The following is a 24,935-nucleotide window of genomic DNA, read 5'->3' as shown; positions in this document are numbered from 1 at the left end:
TCCTTCGGGAGAACCGCTCTGGAGAAATCCATCTGTCCCAGTGAGTCCGTTGGTCCTCAGCCATAATGTTTCCAAATTTAGCAGGGAGTTGTGACATTATCTTCCCCCCCACCCTTAACAAACTCTTTCTAGGAAATCTGGGGAAATACTTTTCACTCTTTTGCAAGGCAAGGTGAAAAAGCTTGAAATTATCAGCACTAACTGTTGTCAGCGTGTACAGGTTGAAGTAAAACCATAACCTTTTTCCGGCTAGCAAGTAAAAAATGCCTGCGTTTCAGGGCATTTGCCTTTGCCATTTGGTTGCCCATCATTCTGCACACCACAAGAACTGTTTTGGTTTTAAATGAGGCTCCAGCAAGTACGGAACTTTTATCTCTTTTTCTTTTTTTTTTAAACTCTCGGTTTAAAAAAAAAAAAGAAAGAAAGAAACGAGTAAAAGAAAAACAAGGCACAGCACGGCTACCTTGATTAATTACAGAATACCTCCCCCTTCCCAGCTCACCCAGGGGCCCGAACCACCTCCCCCTTCCTCTGTTCCTATTGGTACATACGCCTGTTTCCCTGAGAGCAAATCTATCAAGAGGAGAACATTAATTCACTCCTGCAGACCTGCGTCAGCTCGCGCAATAAAAAGAAGAAAGGGAGGTGGGGGAAGCAGGGAGGTGGATAGTCAAAACCAGCAAGGACTGGTTAGGAGAGGGAAAAAAAAAAAAAAAAAAAAGGAACAGCTCTGCAGGCAGAGACTGTACTGACGGCCCGCCTGGGAAGACGGGGATTCTAGAAGCATCGAGAGGAAAAAATCATCACTGCACCTGTGTACCTTGAGCTCGTTCATGGGCCGGTTTTTGAAAGAATAGACAATGTTCATTTTGCTCACTAGACCAGGGTGCTCAGCAACGAGGTTATCCATTTCTCAGGAAATCTGAAATGTTTAAGATGAAGAAATACACATTTGCAAATGAATAATCTGGTGCGTCCATTAGTGACTTTTCTCTCTCCTCCATTTCCATTCCCTCAGGGAATGGAGAGGGCCACTCGGCAGATGCTGTGGGACTGGGGACGCTGGAATCAAAGCTAAGAGATGATGAGTCACTGGGCATCCGTAGGGGCTGGGAAAAGGGAAGCCATTTTGTGGCAGCGGAGCCGGCTCTTTCCAGTTTTGTGCTTCAAACAAAATAGCACTGCTTTGGTTGCCCTGTGGCTTGCCTCAAGCCAGCTCTGAGGTGGAACTTCCCCAGCCAGAAAGCATCTTCCCCTCACTAGCAGAGGAACACAAATGGTAGTGGCACCAAAAAAAAAAAAGGTGATTTAGAAGCAGACGCTGCAAAACGCAGCCGGGTTGGTTCAGGCCGGGGCATCGGGGTGCCTGCCTCAGAGGCACTTCTGCCACAAGCCACTTCGGCTCCTATTTGCAGGGCTGATTGCAATCCTGTACAGCTGGGGCACCCAAACTGTGTCCATTACTGGGATTGAGACATGTCTGGGCATGTCTGGAGAGTGCTCGGCATGAAAACGGCTCCTCCAGCTGTTGCCAGCATTTGGTCTCCGTAGGACGTGTACAGCAATTTGTGAGGCCAGGCAAAGGAGGGAGCGCATCCTGTTTCGGCCACTCCCTTTTCTCCCTCACTCTCTGTACTGGTCCACAGTCCCTACTCTGAAACCCTTTAGGGACCATACATATTTCAAATTAAGATTTGTGTGTGTGTGTGTGTGTGTGTGTGCAATTTTAAAAAGAAAAATACATTTTACACATGTGGCAGTGCTCCATACTCAAGCACATTAATATTTCTGGCAGTAAAATAAGTGAGTAGCAAGTCAGTTCAGGTCAGATTTTGCCACTAAATGAGTTTAGTTCGGGTCAGGGTTTGCCACCAAATAAATGCAGGGGGAAAATTGTTTTCTAAGTTCTCTGCATTTTAGAATTGCTGATTTAGGGAATCAGCACCTACCAGACAATCTCCTCTCTGGCTCTTTCCTGCTCCTCCACCTCTCTCCTTAACCCCCAACCCCCATCTCCTCATCCCCTCCCCCACCCTCCCAAATCAGTTAGTGCAAGCAGACACCTGTATCCCCCAAGAAAAGCTATGTGTCACAAAGAGGCAGATGTAGCACTGTCCAGGTGATCCAGGGGAAGGAAGGGGCATTCTTCACACCAACAAAACTCAGGAAAGATAGCAGAGAAATTGCACAAGACTTTGCTGTCATGAGGTCTAGGAGAATTTGGCAGGTTGGGAGACTCCACCGTTGGCTGGAAGTCAGTGGTATCAAGTGTCCCCTGATTCCATCATCAGTGGTAGCCATGAAGCACAGCTCTCAGATGGCTTGTGGGTGGCACAGGTCAGAAATCAGCCAGGGGACCTCGAGGGGAGAGTGTGAGCATTAGAGGCTGTCTTGTGCTCACTTAAGCCACTCCTGGACACTTCTAAATAATGCAGTGGCTGCTGGGATGGGCAGATGGGCTTCAGGTCCTAACTTAAGGCAGTGACACTGATACTGGCTGTGAAATCCTAGGGAAATTTGGAGAAGTTAGGAGATAATATGAGAATAATTTCCATTAAACCACCAAGTGGAAGTATAGGCCTTGTTATCAGGGGAAAGCATGGCCCATTTCTCTGATGTTCATTCTGAAACACCTACCTCTTCCAAGGTATAGATAAGCCTCAAAGTTGAAGTTAACATTCTGTTCTCTTCTCTGAGTAATATTTCTTCATTCTCCTTGTCCAAGAGAACCTAAGATAAATCAGTCACACCTATGATTAGTTTATAGCAATGCATTTGAATCTACAGTTGTGAGGGAAGTGGTGACATTCAGGCCCCAATCCCAAGCATTCTTCTTTCTGTCCTATAGGCTTTGGGGTCATGCCTTTCCCTTATTCTGGCAGCACCCTGAAAGGGGATGGGGCATTAATGAGACTTCGGGCCAGACAGATGCTGCAAATATAGGATGACAGTCAGTCCTGTGGCTGTGTTATGGCTCATTCTCCCTTTCTGGGAACCCAGGGTCAGAGGTAACCTCCAATTAAAAACTAAATGAGTAACAACTTATATTTGCCTACTTTGACTCACACGCTTCAGTTTGCCCTTTGTATTTCATGCCAGAGACTCTTTTTTGCCCTTTCCATTACATTTTTTTATTACCATATCCACTTGTACCAAATGCAAAAAAGAGAGGGATAGAACCTTCCTACACACTGCAGGGGTAGTCCAGACTTCAGGAAGGCCCTAGTGGTACCCACAGGTCCCTTCCCTGGCAGAGGGTACCCAAAGATAAAAGAGGATGGACCTTCAGTTCATATGGACCAGCAAGCCTCTGGAAGACTGGGCTGTGGGATAATTACTTGAACATCTTCAATCACAATGGAATAAGCAATTCCCTCGGATTTAAGGAAACTTTGACTGCCTGGATGCTGACAAAGGGAACTCAGACATGGATTGTGTCTCCTGGGATGGTGGGTGATTTCCAGAAATCAAGCTGAAAGGGATAAAAGGCCAAGGCAATGACTGGGTCATTCCAGGGAAATGGACAGCTCAGCGTGGATAGATTTCAAGAAATCAATTCGTTATCTATTTTACCTCAAGCCTCCAAGACTAGAATTGTTGTGGAATCGCTATGATGTTGCAAGAAGTGTTTTTAAATGTCCAAGCATCAGCATATGTGTTATATGGTTTTCCCCCCATATGGTTAAATATTAAAACTGGAAGAAGGTAAAGATTATTTAAAACTATGGCAGTTTTTTTAACAGTTGACATTCAGGTGATCCAAATCATTTCATAACAGAATATTAATACTATAAATTATTTAGGAGGGAAATAATGCATTAAAGTTATTCAATAATTTTTCAAAATAACTTTCACATTTGATTTCTCTTTTCGTTCTTACAAAACATCTGTGAGATAGAAGAATGGTATATTTATCCTCATTATACTGAATGGGAGAGAAGTCAGTATGACATTGGGCAAGTCACCTACCTTCTCTGAGATGCAGAAGGTAGATGACTTGCCCAATGTCATACAGTTGGGACTAGAGCCCAGGAGTTCTGGATCCCAGTTCCATGAGTGAGCATTCCATACTTCTCATCAGAGAAGACAAGATACAATCCAAAGTAAGAGATCTTAGTCATCGTGTCTAACTGTGGAGTATTCACTTTGGGAAACAGAAGCCCCCTCCAGGACAGATATCTGAAGATGTTCTTCAGCCTCCAATTCCACCAGAGTTTTTATTTGTTCTTCATTCCTTGGTGTGATCTCAAGAACTTGGTCTCTAAAAAATATTACCCACAGACATGACCTTAAAAACAAAACCTAGACACTGTTTCCTGTTGCTTTCTGCTCCTGTTAGTCTCCGCACATAAGAGGTTAATGCAGCAGTCAGTAATCTCTTTGACAATCAAGAAATTAATAAATAGTATACTGACCCACATCCCAGAATGAGGAGTTGATAGAATGGCTTTACTTCCCCCAAGGAAATGTTATCTAAATAATAATTAAGAGCTGTACCTAATCCTAGCAGGAACTTTGCCAGTAAAGTTACCTTTCCTTTAGCTAATGATTATCAAGTAACACCTGCTGCTCATAAAGCATCGGCTTTTAAAACTTGTCTGTTCCTGTTTTTCAGAAATAAGTTTTTAAAAAGTAGAATAATTAATTTGGTGCTTATAAGTGCTCAAAAGAGGAATCAAATTTACATCTGGGTAGACCTAGGGTGTTTTTGTTGTTAACTGAAATGTATCAGAGTTCCATCTCCAAACCCCATTCATGTGGCCCAAACTTGGGGTATTGCTAGGGACAATTGAAACCCAGACAAATCATGGTGTGTGTATGTGTCTCTCTCTCTACACACACACACGCACACACACAATGAGTAATAAAGGATATCAAGGACTCCTTGGCAGCAAAGAGAAGTTGCAAAACAAGAAACAAATATCCTTTAAAAAAAGTTCAGTAGTAGAGCTGGATTTCTTATAGCCCTTCCTTGGTGACAGAGGTTTTTCCTCTCTCCCTTTCTCTGAGTAGGCTGACTTCCTGAATCACCACCCTGCCCATTTATGCAGTGGGGAAGGGATTGGTACAAAGAGCCATAATAAGGGACCAGAACCCAGACCCTCTGAAATCAAGTATCATCCAATTTCCAGTGAACTCCAGTGGAATACATAAGTGATAGAATGTGAGCTCTTCAAGTCTCTTCTGCCTCCCAGTATCCATTGGCCATAGATGGTCTGAAAAATCTTCCATTTGAGTCTCATTCCTTTTGGTTAATGTATAGACTCCCAGGAGTCCTCCTTTAAAATGGGAAGGCACTGGGAAAAGTAATACATTGGGCTAATATTTCCTGGTGTGTGTTCTAAGGAATAACAGCCCTTTGAGTTGTTCAGCATAAATAAATAAATAAATAAATAAATGTGGGGAGGAGTTTGAGGATCAAAAAAAGGATAGTTGCAGCAACCTAGATCCCCTCTTATAGGTTTACAATATACACTAATTTAGTAAAAGTTCCTAGAAATTCTATAGTTTGTTTAACCCTCTGATTCCCAAATTTATTTGATCATCCACTTTTTTGGGTCAAATTTATTTGGCCACTTCATTAGTTCCCTGGAATACTCTTCAAGAAATGCTGTCTAAAGCTCTTCATAGAATCTTGAAACCAAAGTACTTTGGAGCAAAGATGGATCCTACAAAGCCATGAGAGTTGGATTTGGGCTGAAGTCTGCAGCTCTGGTCCTCCCACTTCATGAGGTCCCACTGCCTAGACACTAGATCTGAAGATGGGAGGACTTAAGGTGACATGGAGGATGAAGTCCGGAAAGGTAGGGAGGCGGATGGGAGAGTAACCCAGCACTTACTAAGATGACACAGAGACAATGACCAAACAGCTTTATTTTCACTGATATCTGTCATCCCCACATTCTGATCATCAGAAGGGAAAAAGATTAAGGACAGAGAGAAATAGGGTGCATGTGCTCTGTTTTCACTTTTTTTTTTCCTTTAAATTCATTCATCTCTTTTTTTATCACTCATTCCTATTATTTCCACTACCTCCTCTCCAAATCTAAAAGAACTCTGAAAATGCTGAACGCTTACACTCATTATTCTGCAACAATCCAGTGAGATATTCTGTGACTCAGGTAAGCAAAATTCAAATAGGCATCAGAAAGCATAACTTACCCCACAGATGTTTCTCCACAGTAGATATGCCCCCAAAAGGACACCAAAAAACAGGATCAATCGCATAGTCAAGGATCTTCCAAGAGTCCAGAATTCAGTGTCACTCCTGAACTTTATTTATAGGGACCACGGCTGAGGCTGACCTGTTGGCAGTCTAAGAACTCAAGTAAATTCCCACATGGTAAAATTCCCACCTGCATGTCAAATTCTCAAGACTGTAGACACCCACCTGTGTGATATCACCAATCCATACATTTTACATTCTTTCAATGAGATAACAAACTTTGATGGAAAGAGAACAAAATTGCTAGAGCATACCAAGGGCAAATCATGCATTTATGATTTAGAACATAAAGTGCCACTAACTCTGACCAGTGACAGAAGCCAGATTAATAGACCTAGAGGTTAAAGTCTTTCCTGGGTCTCTGACAGAAAAGGGGCACAGCATTTATAGTAATTACTCAGGCATCCTGTCTATCACATTCCATTAGTTGCCTCATTTGTTTATTTTTATAATGTTTACCCTGAAACACTGCAATCACTTAGTCCATATCTGCTGTATCTCCCTGTAGATATGACCTGTTCCAGTCCTCACACTATATTAAAACAAAACAGAAGGCCTTTTTTTTTTTTTTTTGCGATACCCGGGCCTCTCACTGTTGTGGCCTCTCCCGTTGCGGAGCACAGGCTCCGGACGCGCAGGCTCAGCGGCCATGGCTCACGGGCCCAGCCGCTCCGCGGCACGTGGGATCTTCCCGGACCAGGGCACGAACCCGTGTCCCCTGCATCGGCAGGCGGACTCTCAACCACTGCACCACCAGGGAAGCCCACAGAAGGCCTTTTAATATTCAATTTTGAACTGTTTCTAAAGTGATCCATCTGCATTTGTACTAAATTGATGTCCCTGTTTCTGTGCTTTTTCCCAAAATGAAAATGTCTTTCTAATTATGACAATGAAATTGCTTGTTACAGAAAGTTTGGATTAAAAGGAAGTGTTTTATTTAATCACCAATAATTCCTCCACCCAAAGAAAACCATTTGGAGTATATCTTTCCAAACTTCTTTCAATGTTTTAGAGCTTTTTCTTAAACAAAGATTAGACCATAACATATATTCTGATTTTTAAACAAAGGTTTTTTTAAACAAAGGCAACCTTTCCTTGTCTATAAACATACATCTACATTGATCTGACTTTGCTCTTCATTGCAAAAGGAGAAGATACACCATTCTATTTTTAGGATTCATATTTTATTATATTTTAGTCTTCACACACACTATATTCAGCCTAGCAAGTATCAACCAACAGACACAAGGAAATTTTCATCTGTCCTCTTGTAACCGAAAGTGGGGTCCAGCTGCTCGCTGCTCAAAAGTCAATAAAGAGGCCAGGTTTATGGAAAGGAAAGTTTGCTGTATTTTGGATGCCTACAACTGTTGGGGGAGTGAGGGAAGGGCAGACATCTGTCCAAAGGCCTACTCTGACAATCAGGGGCAAGAGATTTTATAGGCAGAGAGAGGGGGCTGCATGCAGAAACAGCACAGTCAGCTCTGACCGTCATCTTGAAATTGGTCATGAGGTGGTCTGACCAGCATCATCTTGATTGTTTCAAGTATAGTTGGTCTTCAGTTCCAGGGTCTGTTTGTTCCCATTTCCTTGAGGCCAATTCTTGGAATCGTGGCAGCTTATGTCATGGCTACAGCCTGGTCATCACGTAGTTTAACTTCTTCCACCTGGCGGGGGTTTCAGTATCTATAAGACAGCTCACAGGATAGGGCTCAGGATATTATCTATAGCCCTTGAGAAAGAACTAAAGGTCCTTGACTATGCTTAATGACTAAACTACTATTATTTGGTCTCCTTTGACTATTTTCCTTTGTTTCTGCATGTTCTCACTTCTCTGATTAAACTTATTTTTTGGCTAAAGTTTTTCCACAGACAAAAGGCAGGCAGAGGACCTGGGGGACAAAGACCAAAGGGTCCTGCTCCATTTCACTCAGTGTCAAATTCTTTATCTGCACAGGCTCTAAATCCCTGGGTTAGAATTTTCAAGTACCTACTTTACGGGTGTTTCTGGTTTTTTCATTCTCTTGGGTGTTGGGGAGAAGAAAGAAACCAAGAGGCAGAGACCATAATTCATCCTCATGTCCCCAGCACCTATCAAGTAGACAGTAGTCATATGAATTGAAATTAACATACTTCTGGAGAGGGCCTGTGCACAGAGACAAAGACCCAACACAGCCAAAAATAAATAAATAAAATAATTTTTTAGAAAAAAGAAAGAAAGAAATTAAGGTACTTGCAGAATCAGTAAAAGTTTCTTGGAAAAGACGGGCAGATAGGATTTGCTGAGGAGAGTATGGATTTCTGGTGGTTTGGAAACATGAGAAAGGTAGAGAACTGGGGGAAAATGGTACACGATAGAGTTGGGAGGAAATTTGCCCCACTTGGGCAGACCTGACCCTGGGCATGGTGGAGAAGGTAGAATATGAAAAGAAGATACGAGAAGGTGATAGAGGGCCTCACAGTTCAAGCAGAAGACTTTACACCTGATGAAAGGAGCAAATGTAGAGCCTCAGAAGGTTTCTGAGCTGGTAAGTGACTGCAGTCTTGAGAATGATGAATCATGCACAACCGATGCTTTAAGCAGGAAGCCAAGCAAGGAGCTTCCTGGAGAAATCCAGATTTTTAAACGAGGCATCTGGGCTGGGTGGTGGCTGGGAGTGCATGAGAAGGGCTCCAAGAGGCATTTCAGTGGAAGAATCAGAGTCCCTGGTGAGTGACTGGTGCCTGACTGGGCATAGGAGAAGTCAGGAAAAGGGTATATACCAGTAGGTTGGAAAGGAGGGGCAGATAGCCACCTCCACAGCAGCCTCTGAGCATTTCCTCACCCAATTGTCACAGTGTGTGAAGTTCCAATGTAGGAATTTGTTTTATCTCCCTTACAATATGCTTTCAAAGAGGAATTTTTGCTGAGAGTTACTACCCAACGAGTTGAGTTCACTGTAAGTGTTAGGGACATGACAGCTCTCTTCTCTTCCTGAAAAAGATAGTGGGGATGAGCCTAGAGCCACATTGGGGATCCAACTGAAGCTCAGACCCCTTGCTCCTGAACCTCGGGCATTCCAAAAAGGAGTGAGGACTCAAGGATGATGCCTGAGATGAACAAAATGAACATTTCCTGGAATGGATGAAATCAGTAATTTTTTTTAATGAATAGAAGAAGTTGGAGGAGGAGAAAGCACAAGCCTTAGTAGGAAGCTGTAGGGAAAACTCCAGAAATCACTGTTGTTTCTCTCTGCTACTGACAATATAAACAGATGCTTATCAGAAGAGAGTATCATCCTTTCTACCGCCTCATCATTCTGAAAGCTGGATAAAATAAGTTTTTTTAGATAGCTATATCGAGATATACATGACATACAATAAACTGCATATACTTAAAATATGCCATTTGAAAAGCTTTGACATATGTATATATCCATGAAACCATCACCACAATCCACATCATGAACCTATCCATCAACCGCAATAAAATCTGTTTTTGAGACTCACTGAGAAATCTCCAGATGGAAAGAAACCACTGAAGACCCCTTGCTTTGCAGATGAGGAAATGAGGCCCCAAAAGGGGAAGTGACTTACACAAATCCCCAGGAGTGATCAGGGGTAGAGCAGGCATCCTCAGACCCTGGGTCACTGCTCCAACACTCTTGGCTGTCCAGTCATCCAAGGTATTTCCACTCAGTTCTAGGAAAAGACCATTTTAGACCAAACACCTCTTTATCAACCTATCCCTGGGGAATCTGTAATTCAGAAAGAGAAAGATGATAGCTGTCTTTAGAAAAGTGTTCTTGGGACTTCCCTGGTGGCGCAGTGGTTAAGAATCCGCCTGCCAATGCAGGGGACACAGGTTCAAGCCCTGGTCTGGGAAGATGCTACATGCTGAGGAGCCACTAAGCCCATGCATCACAGCTACTGAGCCTGTGCTCTAGAGCCCACGAGCCACAACTACTGAGGCCGTGTGCCACAACTACTAAGCCCATGTGCCACAACTACTGAAGCCCACGCACCTAGAGCCCATGGTCCATGACAAGAGAAGCCACTGCAATGAGAAGGCCACGCACGGCAACAAAGAGTAGCCCCTGCTTGCTGCAACTAAAGAAAGCCCACCCACAGCAATGTAGACCCAACACAGCCATAAATAAATAAATAAATAAATAATTTTTTTAATGATGTATAAGAATACTAAGAATGGAAAGAATGGAAAGATGTTTACAGAATATTAAGGTGGTTTTTTTTAGAATCCACTTACAAAACAAAACATGCATTCAAAATAATGACTATATAGGAAGGAAATACACCAAAAATTTAAACAAGTGATTTGGCTATACACTTCTGTGTGGTTAACAGTAACTTTAATTTTCTTCAATTTGCTTATAATTTACATAAAAATAAAGAAAGAAAAGACCAAACCTCCCTCTAAGGTGGGATGGGAAACCACAGGTCCTGGCATCTTTCCTTATACCTTGGTCCCAACTGGGTTTGGCATCCTTCCTGATGCTGTGCTTTGTAGCCTTGGCTTTCCTTTTGGTCTGTGAATTCCTGATTTGGGTTCACCTTAATACTTCATTTTCCCACCTACCCATACCTTGGGGCTCCTCAAAGCTCACGACCCTGGTGGTTCTCTGCTGCCCTCACCTGCCACCAGCAATCACCATGTTAATCCAGTGGGACCCAGTTTACACTGGGCCCTGGCCTTCTTCCAAAGACAGCCTCTGTGCTTACTTAGGTCTAAAAGTCCATTACACAAATTCTTGTTTCTATCAAGTCAGTTGGGAAGAACAAATAGAATTCATAGATTTGCTGTTTGCAACACCAAGCTCAAAAAACCTCCAGTACAATAACTATTTGTCCTTCCTCAGCTGGAAGATAACCACCCAACACCATATTGTGAAGATCTGTCTTCTCATCCTTCTCTGTCTGCATCAGGTTCCCATTTATGATCACCCCAGCTCAGGTTCCATGAATGGATCCCTCATTTATGGAATACCTACTATGTGACAGGCACTGTTAAGTTGTAGGACTCCAAAGATGAATAAGATTTTATCAGTCAAGAGCTCAATGTCTAGACTAGCACTGTCCAACAGAACTTTCTGCAGTGATGGAAATGTTCTATATCTGCACTGTTTCAAGAATGTAGCCACCAGCCACATGCGGCTATTGACCACTTGAAATATGACTAGTGTGACTGGGGAATTGAATTTTTTTAATTAATTTTAACTCAAATTTAAAAACTGAAGCAGTGTAAAATATTTTTCCTTTAAAAACAATGTAATATTTTGGTAGGACATTTTAACTGTTGAAATTTAGCATCCAAATTGAGATATACTGCAAGTATAAAAATACACACCAGATTTCAAAGACTTAGTATGAAAATTAGAATGTAAAACATGTCATTAATAATTTTTATATTCATTACACATCAAAATGATAGTATTTTAGATATATTGGGTTAATAAATTATATTATTAAAATTAATTGCACCTGTTTCCTTTTACTTTTTTAAATGTAGTTATTAGATAATTTAAAATGACACATGTGGCTTGCATTAAATTTCTATTGGATAGCACTGATCTAGAGATAAAAAAAGTGATATCTAAATAAATAGTCTTCAACTAAAATACATTATATATTCCTGGAAATGTATACAAAAGTCTAATGCATAAAAGTTAAACAATAGATTTACCTGATATAACAGGGTAGGGTAGTTAATTCTTAAGAGCTAAAATATATTATAAAATTCCTAATTTCAATATGCATTAAATAATAGTCCTTTATTCCAATTGCAAAAATAATTCATGTTGCTCATTAAGAACTGACATATTACAGAAATAACTCAGAAAGTTAAGGTGTCCCTAGAGATAATTAACAGTTTGAGCTATATAAAAACATACTGTTATTACTGGTTACTTTTGTAAGTGTGAGATGATACTATATTTGGGCGAGAGCTAAATTATATTCCATGATATGGATATATTATAATTTATTTAACCAATCCCTTGTATATGACATCCAATTTTTCACTATTTCAAAGCATATTATAAGGAACACTCTTATACTGCCTTTGTATACTTTTTACATATTTTTCTGCTTCTAAAATAATATTCTCATAGTAAAAACATTCAAATATTGCTGAAAATTATAGCAAAAATATGACTACCTCTCATGTTGCCCCCTGCCCTGTCCCAATCTGTATCTCTGATGATTATTACCAGTTGGGTATATACATCTTATCAGAAATTTTTTTTCTGTGTATATATTAATCAGCTTATTTTTTTCTTTTCCAAAATTTTAGACAGACTATACATACTGTCGAACTTACTTTTTAACTTAAACATATATTTAGTAAGCAACAAGGATATACTGTATAGCACAGGCAATTATACCCATTATGTTGTAATAACTTATAATGGAGTATAATCTGCAAAAATACTGAATCACTATGCTGTACATATGAAACAAACACAATATTGTAAATCAACTATTCTTCAATTAAAAAATGAGAAAAAAACACATAAATTTGCACACACACAAAGGTGAAATCATTATTTTTCTCAACTCATAAGGAATATCAAGGGTTGAAACCTCAGAGCGCAGGCTTGGCCTTTATAAGTCCCTGGGCTTAGTGTCCAATCTAGCCTCAGACACAGGTTCTAAAGGTTTCACTAAAACAAATACTTGCTACATTTACTTTTCCACACTTATTTCTATAATATGTGGAGAAGACCAGGCTCAGGGGAGATGCCATATATGCTCAAACAAAAGATGCAGTGTTGTGGGCTATTTCCCCTGAGAAAATCCAAATCCAAAAAGATGTGTTTTTAATTTTTTGGCTAAGCTCTCATCTATATTCTCTTGATGAAATTGTCAAACGATGGTAACAGGTATGTAATTTTTAAAGCTGTAGAATTTAGTGGTTGCTTCATTTGTATATAAAGTTTACAGAATCAAAAATTTTAAAAAGATGACACTGACATTACTTGCAATTAGAAATTTCCTTTCAAGATCTTCATCAAGATTTTTTTTTAAATGTCAAGAAACTTTTTTTCGAAGAATAAAAAACCTCCTGATTTGCTAAAAAAAATTATTACTTGGGCAAAGGGGGCCAAAAGGTAAAAAGAAAAAAACTATAGTTGATGTAAAAGAGACAGAAATTTTGAATCATATTCAAAATTTAAATTTAATGAATTAAGTAAGTAAAAGAGTGGATTGCTGGGGCAGAGGGTAACTCTTATGTTTAACTTTTTTAGCATCTGCTAAATTGTTTTCCCAAGTGAGTGCCAAACGTTTTTATAGGCGTTTTGGAAAACACAGAAGTGAAGATAACCCCTCATTCCAAAGAGCTTACAATTTACAGTAGATGGAGAGATGCAATTAACATGTATACATTAAAAGTATAATTATAATATAGCTTATAATTCAGAGCCAAACCATGCAACTCTAAATTAAAAGTGCATCTACACACAGTCATACATTTTTAGAGCTGGAAAGGAAAGGAAATATATATACATTCTATATATATATATGTATAATTTGGACACCTTTCCGTGTCAGTACATATACTTAGGTTACCAATAAATGCTCATTGATAAGAAACTCATTCAACAAATTACGATAGAGCTATACAATGGAATACTATGCAACCATTAAAAAGATATGATATAGGTCTTTATGAACTTACATTGAATGATGTCAAAGTATATTTATAAGCAAATAAGGCAAGTTGTTGAATAGTGTATATTAATTTTTTTTTTTTGGCCGCACCGCATGGCATGTGGGATCTTAGTTCCCTGACCAGGGATCAAACCCTCGCCCCCTGCATTGGAAACCTAGAGTCTTAACCAATGGACCAGCAGGGAAGTCCCAATGTTCCCCTTATCTTTGGTTGGTGTGGATTTGTTCTGTTTAACCAGTTGACAATTAGAAGACACTAGGATTTTTCTAATTTTTCATCATTTGAAACAATATAAATACTAGGTAAATCTTTGTGTATATCCATGATGATCTCCTTAGAATAAATTCCTAGAAGTAGAATAGTAGGTGAGAGGTTCATATCTGTAAGTTTTTAGATTTGAATTGCTAAATCCTTCTCTTGAAGGCTCTAACAGTGTACACTCTTCCACTAGTGCCCAGGCTTCTGGATTTTATTTGTACTGTGCTTGGAAAAGTCTTCCCTACTTGAGATTAGGATACTTTCTACTAGTGCACTTTTCTAGTACTTTTATGGTTTCCTTGTTTTATCTTTCAATTTTGTTCCATCTGGAATTAATTTTTATATAAGGAATTAGTTCACATCACCTTTCAGATATATTCTTCAGGAATATATTTTCCAGCATTTTATATGTGTTCTTTAATTTTGATCTTTTTTTTTCTACAAATGAGCAGAGTCAACAGGCTTAAGTCCAAATATGTAATTGATGCTAAAATGCACCCCTTCCAGCATGTCTAATGATTTCCAGCTTTGTCTCAAGTGAACTAAATCTATAAAATCTATTCTTCTTATCACTAACATCGACACATTCATTTTTCCATGTATAAATGTCAAGGACTAACTATTCAAATAGATGTACAAACACCAGTGAACAAAGATATTGATGCCATTGAAACTAAACAATACAGTCATCTGAAATGCTCATTCATGAGCTCAAGTACAAAAATCCAAGTTCTGGGGTTTAGGAGTGTCAATGCATAATGTCCAAAAATCCAGTTTTTGAACATCAAACCTAAGAGAGGAAAGATTGGGGGTTCATGATAGCAAGATATGATGGGCTACAACAGGGGTCTCAACTGTGGGAACCAACTTTCCTGGGAGATCCACAGAAAATGTTAGAGGGGTGATCTTTGAGATTGGTCTTAAAATTGAGGAGTAGTTCAACATTTGAAGAGTCCAACATTTGAAGATTTGGTGACTGGTGTTTCAGGCAGAGGAATCAAGTGTGGGAAGGTGGCAAGGCTTGGAAGGGGCTTCTTAAAGTCCTGATACCATCTTTCTCCACCCCTCCCAACTTCCCCTCTTCAAAAGGAGGGAAGGATATGATGCCAGACCTACTGATTGATTATTTGACCTCATTCGCAATAAATGTATTACTCCAACCCTGCATATACATTTTATACCTTCTTATCTTATCTTTAATTGTGTAATAAAAGGCTTTTCCCTCTTTAAAGGAACTTCAGACAAAAGCAAAGCAGGTCAGGAGATTTTACAGATGACAGCCAAATGACCTAATTTAGTCCTTTGTTGGTGTGGTGGCCTGGGGTACCAGGTAGCCTTGGCTTCTCACCCCTAGAATGCCTGTCTTCACCTGCAGAAGGTGATATTCTCCTTTTTGTCAAGGCCTGGACCCTGCCCTCACACAGGCCACCTTCTTCCCCATCTTTCCAGCTACACTCCCAGCCTCTTTCCCTTCCTCAGTCCAAGCTCCCTACCTCCCATCTAGTCCCAATACACCCAAATCACTATAATACTTTTTAAAGTTTTTTTTTCAATATTTAAGAACTTAATCCTACTTCCTCTATTCCCTGAGTCCCAAGACTCTGCACATTTAAAATTAATTAAAAGATTTTAATACCGGAATTCCCAGCTTAGCAGCCATCAGTGTATATATCCTTGAACCTCCCACTTAACACAGATGATTTTCTGAAAAGCATGCTGTGTGTTGTATTCTTTTTTTTTTTTTTTTTTGTGGTACGCGGGCCTCTCACTGTTGTGGCCTCTCCCGTTGCGGAGCACAGGCTTGGGACACGCAGGCTCAGAGGCCATGGCTCACGGGCCCAGCCGCTTCGCGGCATGTGGGATCTTCCCGGACTGGGGCACGAACCCATGTCCCCTGCATCGGCAGGCGGACTCTCAACCACTGCGCCACCAGGGAAGCCCTGTGTGTTGTATTCTTTAGGCAGTGCTGGAGCTGTCACAGACCAGCTCACCAGAGCCACTATGCTCATTTCTTCGCAACTCAACGTTCAGTGGTGTCACTTTGTTAATGTGAAATAAGCAACAGTGGGAGTATTTATATCACAGAAATCAGCAAGTACTACAAAATCAGGGCTTTTAACAATCAGAGCCAATTGTTAAACATTTACCAGCACACCACTGTTTTAAGGATTCTTTTGGTTTCCAGTAATAGAAATTCACTTGAGTTAGCATAAGCAAAAAGGGGAACTTACTATAAGAGCCAACGAGTGAAGTGTCATGATGCCTATGAGAGGGTAAACAGATTGGCCTTAGGAATTAACTGGAACCAGGGACTTGAAAACCATCAGAACTTTCCATTGCATCTCTCTGCCCTTCTTTGCTTCATTCTTTTGTTCTTGTTACAACTTGCTTTCCCTGGTTTCCAAATCTATATGAAGGGAAACGTGAAAACCTACTCTGCTCTAAGTCCAGTCACCTCAGGAGACTGATCTCTTTCCTGGTCCCAATTCCAAATTCTCACGAAGGAACTTTGATTGGAAGAAAGTCCTACTGAAATCAATGACTGGACAGGGTGAAGGGATGGAAACAGGCAGGATCACACTGTAACAACATGCATGAGAATCAGGGAAAAAAAGAGGCTCCTAGAAAAGAAAAGAGATGAGGCAGTCAACCTAAAAAGTCCACAACATTTATAAAGACCTTTTCTCAGCTATTAACAGCTCTCAGCATCACCACCACAGGCTCCATCAAAGGAGTACATGTACTTACTTAGTATTTATTTAACGTCTGAGCACCTTATAATAGGCAAAAGGAGCTGCTCTAGAAATTATAGAGGATAAAAGATGATTAAGACTCCATAACGGCTGCAAGTAAAAGAAAAGCCAACTTAAAATGATTAATAAGGGAAATTTTCTTGCCTAACAAAAAGTCCAGAAGTAGGATGATTCCAGAATTTCTTAATTTAGCAGCTCAGGACCGAGACTTTTCCATATTTTCACTTTGATATGTTTAGACTAATGTTCTATGGACACAGGTACCTGTCACAGTTGAAGTCATCAACATCACCCGCCAAATGAAAAGGGACAGTGCAGGTCTTTTTTAAGACTGAAGAGACTTTTCTCAGAATGACCCCACCAGCAAACTTCCCTTTCCAGAATTAGATCACATGCCCATGCATGAACCACTCACTGACAAGGGGAATGGCACCACCCTGGTTGCCTTAGACCGACTGGGACCTAATTCCTATAAGGGAAGGAGAACAGTGGAACAAAATGGGGAGCTGGAACAGAAGGAAAACAATTGATGGAGGCTACCACAGACGCTTGCTGCATCTGAAGGGGTGCAATCAAAGAAAAGAGACAAAAAGACTCTGGCCCTAAGTTGCATTTCTCCAAGCGCTTTTGTCTCATTCAACTCTCTGACCTGCCACGTCACTTTTACTAACCCTGGCTGCAGACCCTTCCACTGGGACCTGGTTTTTATCTCCCTGCTTCCCTCTTTTGGTTTACACTAATTAGTAGCAGAGTTGGCTCCCTGCCTGATGTTCTCACTGCTAAAGCAAGATTTTGAACACATGAAACTTCATAGTGACAGAGAGCCCTAATAAACAAAGACAATTATAGACTACAGGCCCCTGTAATCAGGCAGCTTGAGGGCCTGCCTGTGAAAGAGGCCAAGCTCAGAAGATAAAAGATAAGAACTAGAAAACAGTACTGTCTGGGATTATAACATTTTTGTTTTTGTTTTTAAGTATTTCATGCACTTCCTTTTGTTCACTGAGTGGAGATCTGCAGTGAGAAATGTTATGCAAAAAAGGACAAGTATAATTTTTTTTTTGGAATACGTCTTTTTTTTGCCAGCTTCTCTGGGCCTCTCTAATAACTTCCAGTCTCATACAAAAAAGTTCAGTTTTCTATTTCCATCTGTAGCTTTGTGAAATTTAAAGTGCAACTCTTCTTTACAGTAAAAAGTGCCTATAAATGTACACTTCAGTTGGTATTAGATACTAAAAAAAAGAGGAGGGACATTTTCTCCCTTTTGTCTCCTTCACTACCCCTGCATGTTTGTGCCTGATTTGTATTTCCTCTTACCCTCCAATGCACCTCTGTGGCCATATGTTCCTGACAGATAGAGAATATCCAGGTGGCCTGGTACTTGGAAACTTGTCAGATGTTATTGAAAGCAATAAAGAACACATCATACAAGTCTTTGGTATATTGTTACAGGGAAACCCTGTTTAGAATTCACTAATTGGGAATTTGTGATAATTTGAGGAAGGGCTGGCTGAAGTTAACCTTTGTACTATCTATGGAAAAAAAAAAAAGAATTCACTGCAGTTCTGAATAGTGTAAACAAGATTGGAAAGGGAATAATTATCTACTTAAAAGAACCAGTTGTTTTGAAAAGCTTTAGAAGTATCCTTTTACATACAAACAGGGTAATTATGATTTAAACAAAGGCTGGCCTGTTTCTAAGGCTTCTTTGAAATGTCAATTACAAATTATTCTTGTTTTTTCACCAAGGCAAAACCCACCCCTGTGTACCAGGCAACAGTTGGTTAGCTTGCTTTCACTTACTCTATTTGAAAATAATAAATCTAAAGTTCTTTTAAAGTTGTATAATTTAATTCAAGCTTTTCACAAATCTAGACAGTTGGTCCATCCTTTAGTCTCTGAGTGACGATTTACTAATTACTAGCATACAACAATCACGAATGCATAGAGTGACACCTGCCTTCACTAACGTGGTGGAATAGCTGGCGAACACAGAAAATTGACAAAGAAAACTCCTCCAGAGCGGTGGCTCCTATTTTCTATCCTACCTAGTAAGAAACACATTTTGCATTGATTGCAACTCAGTACACACACACTAAAACAAAAACAATACTTACCTTTATTATGTGCGACACTGTTATTTTCTATTCATTTGTTACTAAATGCTAGTCACTACCCACTAAATTGATTGCACAGTCTATTAATGGGTCACTGTTTTGAAAACACTACCCTGGAATCTGTTGGGAGATAGTATTCTTTTGTGAGAGAAAGGGATGGTGGTGGTGTCACCAGCAAAGCCCATTAAAAATTCCCAGGAAATAAAAATAGAATCTGGGTAATAAAGTCTAACCTTTTTTTTTCTTTTCCTTTGTGCTTCGCCTAGTTTCAGTTGCTCATGGCGTACTGCGCGCAGAGGCCTCGCACGCAGCACTGCAGCCCAGAGCTGCTAGTGCAAAATGGCCGCTTGGACACCTCAGCTCGGTGGGCCGTGGGCAGAAGCTCTGCGCACGACACTGCAATTCAAGATGGCGGCGGCAGCAGGCTGTGTGCAGAGGCACTACGCCCAGCACTGCAATCTGGAGCCTTGAGCAGAGCAGCTGTGCCCGCCCCGCAAGATCTCTGCCTCCCTCCCTGCTGACAAGATCCCTACACAGCAGCCCTGCCCAGAGCCTGTTGGGAAGAGTGTGGACTCTAGAGCAAGATGTCACACCTCCCCATTCTTTGATCAAAGAATAAAACTTTCCTTTCCTTTTGAACCAAACTCAGTCTCATTCTGTTGGCTCCAATGACACCAGGCAGGAGGACCCTTTTGGGGGCCCTAGGCAGGAGGGTCAGTAACAGTGGAAGGAGCTGTAGCTATGTGGTTTTCTTGATGGTGTCCTCCCCCAATTCTCTCAAAACTTTGGCCATCAACCTCACTGCTCTAGTCACTACTGCCTCCTATTCCTCAACATTCAGTACAAAGCTCATTCTTACCTTCACCAACCCTTTCAGCTAAGTTTCCATTTCCCTTCTTTTTTCAAAAGCCCACCCTGAGTTTCTGCCTGATCTACTGATAGTTGTCCAGCCTTACTCACTGCAAATGAGGTAAGATGATGCTAAGGCCTCTCCACTGAACAGTGTCAGCCCTCCCCTGTTTTACTTAACTGCTCCCATCTCTGCTCAGCTTCTGACCCTTGGCTCCATTCTCCATGAACAGTCCTTCTCTAGCCTCTGGACTCGGTTTGGTATTTGGGGTCTGGTCTCTCAAGTTCTTATCTAATCACTGTTCATTAAGAACATGGATAATGTGTTATCATCACGGTAAAAACAAAATCTTTGTGATCAGACAAAACCCAAGACCCAACTCCCCAACTCACCAGCTCTATGACCTTGGGTATATCATTTAATTTCCCTGAGCCTCGGTTTCATCATCCATAAAATTGGATGCAAGCTTGTGAAGGGTAAATTAATCCTTATAAAATGCTTACTTTGGTGTCTGGCATATAGCAAGCACTCTCTAAATGTCACCTATTATCAGTATTATTATTGTTGCTGTTATTGCTACTGGCTTGCCTCTCCTTCCACCAAAACCACACCACCCAATCTTGGAGGGCAGAGGTTCAGAGTTTGAGACTATCTACCATGTAGCTATAGTTTCCAGTTCCCCTATTCCCCAACCCCTCTCCAAACACCTATGTGTATACTCTCATTTTTTGCCACATCCATCTCAGTTAAAACCTTCCCTGGGCTTCCCTGGTGGTGCAGTGGTTAAGAATCCACCTGCCAACGCAGGGGACACAGGTTCGAGCCCTGGTCAAGGAAGCTCCCACATGCCGCAGAGCAACTAAGCCCGTGTGCCACAACTACTGAGCCTGCGCTCTAGAGCCCATGAGCCACAACTACTGAGGCCCACGCACCTAGAGCCCATGCTCTGCAACGAGAAGCCACTGCAATGAGACACCCGCGCACCGCAACACAGAGTAGCCCCCAGTCGCCGCAACTAGACAAAGCCCGTGTAGCAATGAAGACCCAACACAACCAAAAATAAATAAATGAAATAAATTTTAAAGAGAAAAGAATATATTGTTTTTTTAAAAAAAAAACTTCCCTGCATCCCATAGTTCCCACCCTCACAGTTCCTGACAAGAGTTGTGAGGCTTGATGTAGGTGGACATTGCTACACAGGTCAGTTCTGACCATTTAGTTGCATGGATGGACCACAGATAGGAAGCAAGCCCAAGAATTCCATGCCTCCCCACAAGCAAGCTACCCAAACAGGTTACAACCTTCTACCATAAAAACCACAGGTGCCCAAGTTTTTCCCATTTAGCAAGGACAGACTGAAAAAGGGACTGTTATGAAGCCCAGGGGCCCCACCTTGACAGCTCACACAGGCTCTGAATACAATGAACACCAAGCCACAACTGATGTTTGCAGCCCTAGTTTCACGAACTATCTTCCACTTCACGTGTTCTGTACCTTGCTCATTAATTCAGTTCCAATGAGCCTGGCCATGCTTTTGCTCCTCATCTTACAATGCCCTTGCCTTATTCCTCTGATTCAGTGTATTTCTTTCTTTGGCTTTGGCTGTCCTCCCAGCTGTGTTTGGTCTGTTTTTCGATTAACGTACTTACAAATTACCCTAATTAATCCCTTCATATTTATAGCCCCTGGTTTAACTCATCCATGATTCCTTCTTCCAGTGGACAGCTATCTCCCACCCCCAACTCTGACCTGTGCTAGCCCCATAGATGAGACCATGAAAAGTAGCAGTCTTTGACATACATGACTTTTCGGATAATAGTTCATTGCTTATATTTTAGATCCACAAGCAACACATTTGGGGCATGGACCCATCGTACTCTGTTATCTAGAATACAGTCATTGTCCTCTTCCTGATGAGATTATATCAGCTTGGATATCACTTATGGCTATGTGGGAGGTGGCAACTGACTTACCTTGAAATCAGGATTTTTCCATCTTCAGAGAATAATGGCTAAGATCACAGTAATTAAGAGCCCAAACTCTGAAGTCAGATGACTTGGGTCTAAATCCTGCCCCTGCAACTTACTACTATATTTTGAGTTTGTGTTTTTGGCTTTTGGTATTTGGATTTTGTTTTGGTGCTATTTAAATAAACAAGATAACAAGCATCTTGATCATATAAAGTTAGAAAATATCAGAATCATTCACTAAATTTTAGATATTGGCCCCTGCCCTGCTTTCTCTGCCTCTGCTTTCCTCAGCTCCTCCCTTTTGCATTCATGAATCCCTCTGCATATTGATTCAACTGCATTATTTATCTGCCATGTTTTCTGGCCCTGTGCTGGGTCACAGAGATACAGATAAGTCATGGACTCTATCTTTAAGGGTGGATATATATATATATATATATATATATACAAACAAATACATGCATTAAAATGTTAAGGGTGCTGAGATAGAGAACTTTTCAAGGTACATTGGAGCATAAGGGAGGGCACAGTGAGTTCTGCCTGAGGGGACAAAGTGGAGGAGGGTAAAATCAAGAAGTAAAGGAAGTCTTTGTGGAAAAGGTTGATGCTTGAAGTCGAAACCTGAAGTTGTCCTCTTTTCACTTGCAGCCTCAGACCTGTTCCAATCCTGAGGAAATCTGAATAAGACAGTCTCCACAAATAAGCTGAGAAATGTCACCCCATGTCCTGGATTCTAGCGGCCTAGTTCCAATGGCTGGGACTTCCACATTGCCTCCCGGGTCTCTTTGTTGCCGTTAGTTAAGGAACTTGAAATTATCAGGAGTAACTCCCAAGCCCACAGTCATAGTTCTGTTGTATTTCTCCCAATACCCCATAAAAGGCTCAGTTCTTAGTATTAAGCTGCAGTCTTTATCAATGTAGTATCCAAATTCGTCCCTAACACTTAAACCCTTCTTTGAACTCCAGCACAGAGCCCCTGCTGCTTATCTTGTCCTTGTCAGCCCTCTTCTCTGGGATCTGGGCCTTGTTTGATATCCCACTTGGGGTTCTGCCATCCTCCAGAATAGCCACCCATCTACTAGGCCTGCTTGAATTCCCCACCACTGGGGTCCCCGCCTAACTGGAAAACTCAGCCCCAACTATGTCTGGATTGCGGCTAACTTTCAATAAAGACTCTTTCTTTGACAAATTTGAGTTAGGCTCTTCTGAGCCCTCTTCTCATCCAGATCTCAACCTTGGCGCCCATCCTGTCTTTGGCTGCCCAGTCCAGTTTTAGCAAGAATTCTGCTAAGTAAGTTTAGTGACAGTCCCCCACCCTTGATATCTGAGCACCCTTGACATCTGATCAAGTTTCTCATCCTCTACCTTTGCTGTATAAGTCCTTGGTCTGCCTTTAGCAAGAATCATGCCAGGTCAATTTAGTAGAAATCCCCCTATGCTTGATGGCTCCTCTTAGTAATTTTCCATCCACTGACACCCTTACCCTGCTCCTTGGTTATAAATCCCCACTTGAACTTGCTGTATTTGGAGTTGAGCTTGACTTCTCTCCCCATTTGCAATAGACTGGACCCCTATTACAAATAGTCTTGAATAAAGTCTTCCTTATCATTTTAACACATGTAAGAATAATTTTTTCTTTAATACTTGTCATGCCCTTTGGACAATAACCACGGACAGCCCATGGCCCAGCTGTCCTTCTGGTCTACTCTAGGAATCCAGTCTCATTCCAGCTCCTCCTCACCAGCCCCAAGCTGACACATGTGCATCAATACAGCTTAGGTAGGGAATTCCCTGGCGGTCCAGTGGTTAGGACTCCACGCTCTCACTGCTGAGGGCCTGGGTTCAATCCCTGATGGGGGAACTAAGATCCCACAACCTCGCAGCCAAAAAAAAAAAAAATACAGCTCAGGTAGAGCCACCTGTAAATATGGATCTGGAGAATATGAGCCAATTCTATTCCAACCAACATTACCTAATTCATTCAGTCAATCAGATAATCAAAACATATGAATAAATTTAAATAGTTTCTAAACATAAATATATTTTCAAAGAGGTTCCTTATTTGTATTACAGATATAAACAAAATACATACACTCAAGGCATAAAGTATCTGTCTTGTGCTCTTCTGAATAAAAAAAATCACAGTGGATACAGATCTTTGATGCTCCAATGGTGCCATAAACAAATTTACTGGTCTGTTTTTGGACAAAGAATTATCTGAAAATTTTTTTTTTTTTTTTTTTGCCGTACGCGGGCCTCTCACTGCCGCAGCCTCTCCCGCCGCAGAGCACAGGCTCCGGACGCGCAGGCCCAGCAGCCATGGCTCACGGGCCCAGCCGCTCCGCGGCATGTGGGATCCTCCCGGACCGGGGCACGAACCCGTGTCCCCTGCATCGGCAGGCGGACTCTCAACCACTGTGCCACCTGGGAAGCCCTATCTGAAATTTTATCTCTTGCATTCCAAGAATGTTTTTGTTGTTAGTAGAGAGACTTTATTGTAAAAGCCTCCTCACCTAGAGCTCTGGTCATTTTTTGTGTTTTATTCATCTCTTTCATTTGGCTTCAAGTAAGGTAAGGACTAGATAAAATTCAAAATTTACTGAATTTTATGTTAATACCAGGTCCAGAATTTCATTCTTGAATATCTCCCTGCATTGGGGTTGTTACCGAAGCGTTTTGAAGGAAATGGCGGGTCAGCCATTCATTGGTTCTCATGGCTTTGCAGTGGAGGCAGGGCCTTTCCCTGATTTGGCAACCTCCCATATTCCTTTGCCTCTGAGCTATTTTTCTCTTCTTAATACTGGCTGGTGATTGGTGGTGTTCACTTTCACTCTCCTTCCAAGAGGAGGCTCCCGAGTTAGATACTTCACTCTCACACTCAGTAGTATCACTGTCAGGTTGTGTCTGATTCACCCGGCTGAATTCAGAATGGTGCCTCGCTCGTCTTTGTTCAAGATATGCATTGACCAAAGCCACTTCTGAGTCAGTTACAAGAGGAAGTTGGTTCTGCTTTGGTTTTGTCATCATTTGCAAAGAATCCCTGGCACCATCTTTGTTTTGCCGCTTATAGGAAGTATCTTTGCTTGCTAACA

At 41.2% G+C, this 24,935-nt stretch overlaps 1 protein-coding gene across 1 annotated transcript in view; it reads right to left on the bottom strand.

Annotated features, from left to right (window-relative positions):
• CPA2 (carboxypeptidase A2) overlaps positions 1–24,935 on the bottom strand; it is a 55,389-nt gene that overhangs the window by 14,549 nt on the left and 15,905 nt on the right. The window contains 7 exon segments of the mRNA XM_067747011.1: positions 821–922; positions 2,638–2,730; positions 3,339–3,391; positions 3,394–3,472; positions 4,174–4,261; positions 6,163–6,197; positions 6,199–6,316. Coding sequence (XP_067603112.1) covers positions 821–922; positions 2,638–2,730; positions 3,339–3,391; positions 3,394–3,472; positions 4,174–4,261; positions 6,163–6,197; positions 6,199–6,228 — 480 coding nt within the window. The 5' untranslated portion in view covers positions 6,229–6,316.

Source organism: Pseudorca crassidens, chromosome 8, assembly GCF_039906515.1.
Source record: "Pseudorca crassidens isolate mPseCra1 chromosome 8, mPseCra1.hap1, whole genome shotgun sequence".
Taxonomy (NCBI): Eukaryota; Metazoa; Chordata; class Mammalia; order Artiodactyla; family Delphinidae; genus Pseudorca; species Pseudorca crassidens.
This window is presented reverse-complemented; position numbering and strand designations above follow the sequence as displayed.